The following is a 10,439-nucleotide window of genomic DNA, read 5'->3' as shown; positions in this document are numbered from 1 at the left end:
AAAAGCATTTTCCAAAGTATATTCAACATTAATGCAAATGCAAGTTCCAATCTAAATAAATCCTGCTAGACAACTAGTTATTCTGAAATAGTTGTGCCCTGAGCAACTTTGATGCCTACAACAACATACACTAAACCCCCCCTTCCTATTTTTATAGTTTGAATTTCTCCTAATATTAAGAAACCACCACCAACAAAAAAAGAACAACAAAAACCCCAACCTCCCCCACCAGGCATATTTTAAAACTAATCAGCTAAGAATTACATTTAGTCACCAATCCAAGCTAAATGCACATAAGCACTTGAGTTAAGGTTCTCACAGCCTATAAGTTCCCCAGTCCCAAATATTTTCACAAAGGAATTAAGAACTTGCTTGAATAAAGCCTGCTGTCAGGAGTGGATGCACCCGAACAATGCATGTCACAATTTCCTCACAATATCCACTACTATCCGTGAAGATTCCTGGTACTGCAAACTGCTCCCCTTCTCCCCACATCACACTAACGCGTAAAACTTGCTACCCTCCCATCTCGTTCTCAAATACACATCTAAGCACAACATACAAACATATCTGAACAAATAGAGTACAGTCTGTAATGAATGTGCAAGTACAGATTTATCATTCGACCTCTCAAAATTCCATGTTCATTTCAAAATTCCATATGGAGTGCATGTTATATTGGTTGTGTGGGAATGTCTCAAGTTCAAAGTTAATCTCATGTCTTTTTGTTTCTTCGAGAGACAGTATTCAACGTTTCTTCAAGTCCATGGCTTCTGGGCATGCCTACGTTTTTAGTATCTCGGAAACCTATCCTGTCCCTTTTGGTTTAGCTGTGACAAAAGAACAATGCTTACGTTATGCTTTCAGTTGCGCTATTTACACATGCATATGTTTCCAGATTTGCTGTTTGCACACTGCATACACACAAGAAATGTCATCCCCAAAAGTAGCAGAACCGAATATCCAAAGAAAAAAAYATAAATAAAAATATAAATATAGATGATGCAACATTAAGTAACTTTTAACAATCAACACTGGGCTCCCTTTCTTTTGGGTCACAGATTTCTTAAAAATGGAAAGAGTTGAAAAAAGACCCCAGAGCAGTGTACAGAACTAGCACCACTCCCATATTAAAGCATGACCTTCAAAAGCAAGTAAGGAAATTCCTTCCAAATAAAACAATCATTTTGCAACACTGTCCCTAGAAACACAATGCTGTATGTATCAGGTCATCATGAAACAAGATAAAATGTGTAACAGAATAAAGAAAATATAAACCCCTCAAATTCCATATCCTCCCCCCAAATTATTTAGTACTTTGGAGCAATTCTATTACACAGTAAATAGTGTGATTAATATTTGAACCTTCCTACTTGTATTGGAAATGCTTCAGTTAATCTGGCTCTGCAGTATGTAAAAGACATCACCACTCAGCATCAGACTTCTTGATTTAGTAATATTTGTGGTTAAAAATAATTCCAGATTAATGGTCTTAAGAACAAATAAAAACCAAACCAAGTAAAGAAATATGAAAACACACAGGGATAAAGGGGACAAATAATGTTGGAATCCTACGCTGCACAATGGAGAAGATTAGATATAATAAAGGTACACAGTCAACGTGCCATCTTCAGAGAGTGTTCTCACAGCTACCACCTGTATGCGCTAAATACTTTTGAATGTTTCAACTGCATACAAGCAGGCTTTTAAATCTGTAACAACATCACTTATGGACTAGTAAGTTTACTTGTCAGGCTTGCTAGTAACATATTGTTAAATGATGGTCTCATTAGAAAGAAGTAGAAATTATTAAGGTTTAATTTCAATGATATTTTGTTTAATATATAGGTATTGCTATTACTCTAACATCAAAAACGCCAGTAGTAGAAGGTCCATTCCAGCTAGTTTGCACTGACTTGCATTAATTTCATTTTTAGAAGACTATGTTACTAAAGATTTCCAAAGAAGAATAAAATCATGTTATGAAGAACAGAACAAATTTAAGCAGTACAACTATTCTAATATAATTTTAATAAGTATTCTTATTATAATTATTATTATTATTTAATCTTATAAATAATTTTAATTTAAAGGCTAAGAAATAATTACCTGTTTGTATTCACCAACGCAGTTCTGACAGCAGAATCTCTTCTGCTGACCATCAATAGTAAGAATATTGTTTCCAGCTCCTTTACTGGGCAAATACTCCCCACAATGCTCACAGCAATTCATTATTAAGCCATTCGCCATCCTGTATCTATTGAAGCAGTGGTCACTGCACAGCTTATGAGTCATATTTTTAAAGCTAACTTCATGACGAATCTAAAAAATAAAGAAAGTATTACATCATCACAGAAGCACAAAGTTATTACTTAAAACTACCAGACAAATCAAGTCTCATGCTCTAGCACAACTGAAAACCAGATTTCACTAGCTCAATGAACAATTTAATGACAGAGACCTTTGAAATGACTATGAAATATAAATACTGATGTTTCTGTTGTCTCTAGATTTCTGGGCAAAATCTTGGGCMTGTTTGTTCTTGGAGCCTGGAAGCAAAGGTCCCAGGGAAGAATATAGTAATTGTCTCTTAGAGAAAAGGTCAACTTCCATAATTTTGTCAAAAATTCAATTTGAAAGTTGACAACAAGTTATATGAAGACTGGCCAGACACACATGCATTCAAGGTCATGTAAAGGAATAGCCTGAAGTATGGTGGGCCCGGTAACGGCATCCAGAGTAAATGCATTAACGATACTTTATCATTTAATTAAGTATATTTTACATATATTTCTAAAACATTTGAGTATTCTCAAAATATGTAATAAACTAATTTTTAATGGCAATTCTTGTATGCAGTAGATCAATATTACAGTTACAACATTCAGTGCTTAATAAAATTGTTGATAGCAGGTACAAAATATTAACATGAGGCACTTTGACTTCTCTACTGGAACTCTGTTTAAGAAACAACAAGAATAATTTTTAACTTTTTTGAATTCTTTCCTCCTTCAGTCGCTCTTAATAAATATTAACTCTATCTCATTGCATATGAAAATATGGAACCATTTTTTAAATCTCCTTATTTTAAGTTCTCTTATTTTAGAATATTTAAGTYGAGATTATTCCTATTATTGTCATTGGAGAGGGAAAGAGGAAAAAAACAAAACAAAACAACCAGACCTCAGTTAGTTTACCGCAGATAGTGCATCTTGATTTATTCAAAACTCCTTTTGAGGGATTCTGTTTATCTTCATAGAAGGATAAACATGATGTACTGCAGAACTCCTGGAAAGACTCACTTGAATCAACTTGAGCAACAATGGTACCCTTCATTGCTGTTATATCTCTGAAAGACAAAAAAGCCCTCTACAGTGTGTGTGTGTATATAAGTAATAGATACAGATAGAACATTTTACATTTATAAGACTCTTTCTTCTTCTCAATGCTTACATTTCAAAGCGGTTTGGGATGTATACTATTGTTACCCCTATGTCAAACACTACACTTAATGATATTTTTACAACTAATATAGCTACTGTAAATACACTGCATTTTCAGTGTAAAAACGTATTTTGTTGTTCTAACGGGGCTATTTTTTCACATTATTGCAGAACTAAGCATCTTTTTTAATATACCATTAGGTACCAACTGTGGCAAACTCAATCTTACGTTAAAAAAAGAAATTAACGCATTGAAAATAAACTAGCATTTTTGGTAGCTTTACATTATAAATTATACTTAGTCAAGTTTTCTATGAAGATCAAAACTATAACAAAATACAAACAAAGGCCATTCTTGCTTATGAGAATTCCATCACAGCACTAATTTCAGGACAGGACAAAGGAAGGAGAGAAGGTACTGTGTTCTTATAAATATAACCAAAATGAAAACTCTACCACAAACTTGCCTTATACAAGTTTTATCAATCAAAAAAAAAAAAAAAAAAAAAAAAAAAGCTTTAACATCACCACTATTTAAAGTTCCAAATCACTTTAACAGTTCCTCTAGCTTTCCATGAAACTACAACAACTTAACCTGTCAAACCAGACAAGATACTAGTAACAAAATTAACCTGATATAGGACAAACCCTCTTCTAACTAAACTGAATCACGTTCTCACTGAAATTAATTCTAGACTCCCTTGACTTTCAATTACATGCTGCATAGYTTGCAAGCTTAGCAAAGTACCTACAGAATGCTTCTCACTCTACCTTTGTTATTTAATCATGTCTTTCAAATTTGTAAGGCCATCCTACTGGTAGTTTCCCTCTGAATGCCAAACTACCATTCCTGATTTACATAATACATTGTGAAAATTGCTTTTAAAAGCCACTCAAGTTTCAGCTGCAGTCAAGTGGGTTTTGGAGGGTTTCTTGAGTAAAATCACAGGATATTAGTTTGCACTGTCTGAGATGGAAGAATTCATGAAATATTTTCAGCTTAAACATACAGAATGCTTAACTTCATAYTGCAGTGACTATCAACAAGAAGGTACACCCATTAGTGTCATAGACTGTTTTAACATGTAGTCAATTAGCAAACTTTCTCTGAGCATATTATTATAGCTTAGGAATTTTCCTGATAAATGTTGTCGCTTAGCAAGAACCTCTCTTATCTTGACAATAATTAAACTATCTAAAAGTGAGAGTTGCTATAGCTTAAACAGTGACAGACTAAGAAACCTGTATCTTCTGAACTACAGAGATAGGCTATAAAACATATGAAGAATAAGACTATTCATACATATACCATAAATTATAAGCRGTAAGGAGAAGAATTAAGGCGCTCTTTGCCTTCTGAGTAAGAAAACTTTCTTATTGACATAGTAGAAATGCCATTAGGCAGAATAAAGTAAAAATTGATTGGGTAGATCTGTATCTCTATTGACATAGTGATGGATCATCATGTTGGAAAAGCCATATCCCAGACACTCATCCCTAGAAGCCCTACAACTAGGATGAGTGGAAAATATTGGCTATGTCTAGCTACTGGAAAAATGCYGTGTGCTTCCCTAGTCGACCTCCTTTGAAAATGACTTGTCCTGCCCCTGGATATTAACACTCGGAAGCTTGCCTTCCATCAAAGGAAAGTCAGTCAATTTTGGCAATGAAAGGATTTGGGGTGGCATGAGCAGTCTTATCACTTCTGTTTCGCAAAACAAAGCCAGAGTTCCTGCCCTGAGGAGCTTTACAGTTTCCAGCAAGTTCCACAAGGACTTACAAATACAACTAACTTTTACGAAAGCACCTGAATAGTTTCAAACTTAAGTTAAAACTTAACAGTGTTAGTAAAAATTGAGTTTTATAAACACTAAAAATACCAAGTATCCCTTTTCTCTCCTTAATACCATTACCTAGTTTTTATGTCAGAAGAATACTACTTTGAAAATCAGTTTGATTAAATTTATATAAAAATTATAAATTTACACATGAAGGTACACAATTAAAACACAATTATCTTAGGCCTCACTTTTTGCACTTAAAAAATCTACATTTACCTCTGATAAATTTCTCCTATGACATAACTTTTATCATCTATCCAACCTACATCTATCCAACCTACATTCAAGATCTCTTGAATTTTGCTGAAGTTTGCTTAGCCTTTCACTGATCTGCCATCTGAGTAATAATATATCAGCATCAGTAAGAAAAGACCATAGAAGAAAATACAGAATATAGAATAGTTTGCTACCACTAGATAGAAAAAATTTAGCAATATAGCAAAAAGAGGCTGGAAAGATTGGGCTTCATAAGGAAACCATATAATGAAAACAATTTCATCCATATTTTGTGTTCCATTTAACTGTGATTTAATGAGCAACTGAATAATAAAGGAAAGAGTTCAAAGATCAACATATTCTCAAAAACTGTCTGAAAGTGACTTCAGAGATGCTCTCTGGAAATCAAATGCTTTATACAAACTAATGAAAAAATAGAAATACATTATTTTCTCCTCATTCAAAAATAAAGCATTTTCATTTAGGGTAATAATGTATGTATCCTCTTACAATACAATGAGAAGTTTATCCAAAGAATCAGTTGCAAGAATTAGTCAATTACCATAATTAGTCATGATTTTTCCAGATTTCACTCAGAAATAAAAAGATTAAATAGTCTTTGTACATGTACAGCTATCTGAATATGGTAGATCACCGAATTACTTCTTAAAAACCAGCTGTATACATGTGTACAAACTTAAGAAAAAAAAAAAGGAAAGAAAAAGGACTACAGAGCACTTCTAAGTAACTTTGTAGAGGCAAGTTGAGAGAATCTGAGCTTGTGAAAGCCAATGAAACCCAGTAAGACACCTTGTTAAACAAACAAACAAGTTTTAGTATATTATTTTTCACAGAAAAAATCTGCCATGTTCTGAACTCAAAAGAACTCAAAAGCTGATAAAGTTTTATTTTGTTCTTGCATATACAAAGAATTACACAGAATCACAGAATGGCTGAGGTTGGAAGAGACGTCTGGAGATCATCTAGTCCAATCCCCCTGCTCAAGTAGGATCACCTAGAACATGTTCAACATCTCCAAACAATAGTGAAGTGACAGTATATGAAGCATTTGTGTTGTTATTTGTATTAATGATAATTGTATAAATATCATTAAAAGAACATTGATTGTAATTGCGTGATATTTTCAAGTATTTCTAGATTTAGCTGTTAATATGGAACAAAGTGAAAAAAAACTTACTTTTTGCACATAACACAGAGTTTCTTTGGAGCAGGTTTGTGTGAGAATGATGACAGGCAGGTAGTAGAACAAAAAAGGTGAGCTGATCCTTTTCGCTGATATGCGGTCTGCCCCTTCTGTAAAGGCTTTTTGCAGTTTGCACATGTGACTTTAACCTGTTTAGAAGGCTGCTGCTGTGCAGAAGGTTGAAAAATTTGTTTAGGAAGTGATGCTACTGGTGACAAAGAATCCACACCTGGTTGCTTCTGATTCCTAGGAAACGAAGCTGACTGGGATATCCAGGAATCTTAAAGACAAAAAACAAAATCCATAAAGTTAAATGAACAGACATTTACGTACACACAAAACAGGACAATATACACAGATACACAAWGAGAAAAAAATTATTTGCTGGAACTTATGTTTAACAAAGGAAAGCATTACTTTAGAAGTTCAGCTTTACAATACAATTCAGTTTGATGGTATCACCCTTCACTGTCACAGAAAGCTTCAGAGCATGAACAAGTCTCAAGATGGCCCCATTCTACATCTAGAGGTAAGTTTTACAGACCTCAACTGACTTGCAGTATCTGCAAACTGGCAGCTGAACCTCCAGATAAACAAAACTGTAATTGSCAACTGCAGTTAAAAAGAGAGACCAACAGAGAACATGGAATTTCATAACTGAATTTTCAGAGATACAAGCTTTGCATATTTATGTTTAAAAACATGAAAACTTAAGTTTTCATTAGTTATCTTGTTTTCAAGTAAACAAGCAACTGAAAAAGTTAATGTGGGATAAATCCTTAGGGTTCCTTGAGTAGTTTCTTAGCCTAGCTTCCAGCCAGAGAACTGTACTGCAGTTAGAGCCAAGTACAGTGGGTCACCATGATCTTTATCTATGTCATTGGCTCCTGTTAAAAGAGTTCTTGTTTTGCTCAATAACCCCTTCTTTGCAATGGCTATCACTTAATCTGCAAACTCACCAATTCATGAGACTTTCAAAGCCTTCAGACTTCCTAATCRGAAAGCAGTAAGCCTAGAAAACTACATTCCATTAAGTTCTAGCAGTACACAAATCCATCTCCCTGTGTTCCAGACTCTGGTAGTCTTCTGTCTTTACTCCTGGGCAATAGGTTACTTCAAAACAAATTCATCTTCGGCTAATCTTTCATAGCGTAACATCTTAACAGCGTGGCTTGCATAACAGGAACTTTACTAAAGTTTGCTGTCTCACAGAAATGCCTCTAGAAATGCCACATGCTGTTGTTGAATTATATGCTCAGTATCTTTGTTTGGCCCAGAATATGCACTTCTGGCAAAAATATCCTCCATTAAAATTTAATTTCTAGGCTTTTCTCCAGAATTTAAGCTTTCATTTTAAGTATTCATCAGAATGTAGAAACTTTGAGCTTTTGAAGGATGCCTAAGAATGAGATATTTAAGTATGGAGAAAACAAACAAACAGGAACTTTCTTATATTACAACAAACCATTTATTTTCAGTGGTGTATCAGCTATCCCAAATACTGTCACAGCACACGGATTTATCTTTTAAGACTGTCATTCCAAGCACCTAAACCAGTATTTCACTACTAGCTTGGCATTTCACTACATTCTCATCTACATAAATATTACTCCATTTGTGCTACCACTATTAAGTTAGAGCAAACACAGAATTTATCATAACTAAATAAAAATACTAAAGTCTTGAATGACTTACTGCAGTAACTCAATATGTTCCTGGAGTGTTATTACAAAGGATATTAACAACTATATAGAAGAAATTTAAGGTTTACAATTCAGGTGATTACCTACAGATTTCAGCAACTGTCCATAACCTGTTCCTAATGGACGTTATCTGTTCCATAACCATTCAATAAATCATATGAGAAAAGGCTCCCTTCATTTTTGGAAGTTCTTCCTTTCTCCTGAAGGTTTTAGTTGAGAGCATTCTGCTTCACAGTATTAAAATTCAGTATAGGAATGTAACATCCCAATAACCCTTGATACATCAGCAAACAGTGGATATTCCTATACAAGTGGAAGATCATTTCCCAGTATGACTCTGCAGCTGTTAGGGATGTCCCATTTCTCAGGCATGCAAGACAAGTTGGGAACTGACCTATTATAAAGCATGAATGTAAAGAGAGGAGCTGGGACAAATAAATGAGGAGGAAATTGAAAAGAAGCAGAACAAAACACATTCTTCTTTCAGGTAAAGACTTACCTAAGTTTTTTTTAATGCCTGAGTCTCCACACAGACAAACTAACGCATGTCACCACAGTGCTTGAAGTTAAATTTGACTGCAGTGCCCTCTTCACACTTTTCTATACTATTATGTCAGCTGCTCAGACAGACATGCATCTCCTGGCAGCACTTTAATACATCAACGCATTTTGAAATTCTCCTCTCTTATGACAGGTTTCAAGTGGGAATGCACTGTATTTTTCCTCTGTCCAGAATAAATGGCGTGCCCAGTAAGATAACACAATATATGCCTGTAATTCCAGCAGCACTTAACTGCCTAGTAAATGCTAGGGTTATTTCGGTTTGAAACTTCTACCATGACTTCCCAGTACCTCACTAAAGAAAAACTCTATTTGCTTAAAATCTTAAGGCTCCAAACAGCCCCCCTAAACTGACATTTTGTCGCATTTTTTCCTTCCACAAACAAACTACAAGAACAGTTAAAGATGTATCTTCTTGCTTTTCCTTTTTTGCTTTCACTTCTTCCACCATTTTCACCATTTCCACCTTTAGACTTCATTTTTATACCATGATTTTGTATCACATTTCACTTTAATGATGTTACCTCTTCCATTTAACATTTTCTATGAAGAACCCATAAAATGTCTTACGTCCTTGAACAGAGAAGGTATATTACGCTTCCTTAGTTTACTCATAATCAGTCTGCATACTCTACTGTCCTAATGCCTTCATCCTTCAGACTCCTATCTGCAATTCTCTAATGCTCAAGTTTATGGTACAGTTTTATGTTTGATTTTCTTCTTACTCTAATGGTAGTTTACAATGCTCCTATCCTTTCCCACTCATTCCTGCTCTTAACTGCTATAAAATTATTTCTTCCTCTCAACTGCACCAATACATTCATTTGTGGAGGCATCTGGCAAAATGATTCAATGTAATGATGTCATTTTAAAACCTTAAAGCACAAGAAATTGCATCAGCACAACTTGGCCCAGGGAAGAAAGGTTTATGAACTGTTGTAGAAGGATGTAGCTCTTTGAAGTCAGCTACATGTACACTAGTTACCTGGTTCAGAACAGTGCAGTTTTGAGCTGTAACCCCAGCTCTCCTATTTACTATGTGTTCGTTCTGTTCTTGGACGGTTTTCATGCACAAAAACTAGATTCCTTTCAGACAACCTAAACTTAAGTTCCAGCCCCAAAGCACTTGAAATGTACACCAAAGCTTATTAGGGATGTTAGGTTCTGAATTAATGTGTGGCCCATGAGGTTATCTAGTAGGCATCAAACACCTCCAATATTGCAGACTCATTTAGCTAGGGAAATAGGCTAACACTAATCCAAAAAATCTTCCAAAATCACTTAATGACTTTGTTAACGCAAGTAATGGATTTCTGACAAGCCTCATTTTTATCTACTATTTTCTTCAGAATGTGTAGATGTAATCTTTTCCACTAAGGGGAAAAGAAATAATTGTGTGTGTGTGTGTGTGTATATTATATGTATATATATATACATATATATATATGTATATATTATACACACACACACA

At 34.5% G+C, this 10,439-nt stretch overlaps 1 protein-coding gene across 5 annotated transcripts in view; it reads right to left on the bottom strand.

Annotated features, from left to right (window-relative positions):
* Positions 1 to 10,439, bottom strand: part of ZMYM2 (zinc finger MYM-type containing 2) — a 94,332-nt gene that overhangs the window by 56,237 nt on the left and 27,656 nt on the right. For all 5 annotated transcript variants that reach the window (XM_085309082.1, XM_085309085.1, XM_085309084.1 and 2 more), the window contains 3 exons: positions 6,699 to 6,984; positions 3,184 to 3,349; positions 2,110 to 2,322 (listed from right to left, as the gene is read on the bottom strand). In XM_085309082.1, coding sequence (XP_085165208.1) covers positions 2,110 to 2,322; positions 3,184 to 3,349; positions 6,699 to 6,984 — 665 coding nt within the window. The remainder of the gene's footprint in view (positions 1 to 2,109; positions 2,323 to 3,183; positions 3,350 to 6,698; positions 6,985 to 10,439) is intronic.

The sequence above is a fragment of the Rhea americana genome, unplaced genomic scaffold (genome assembly GCF_003343005.1).
Source record: "Rhea americana isolate MKP2758 unplaced genomic scaffold, rheAme1 scaffold_29, whole genome shotgun sequence".
Taxonomy (NCBI): domain Eukaryota; kingdom Metazoa; phylum Chordata; class Aves; order Rheiformes; family Rheidae; genus Rhea; species Rhea americana.
The sequence above is the reverse complement of the archived record's forward strand: the minus strand, read 5'-3'. Positions and strand labels throughout refer to the sequence as shown.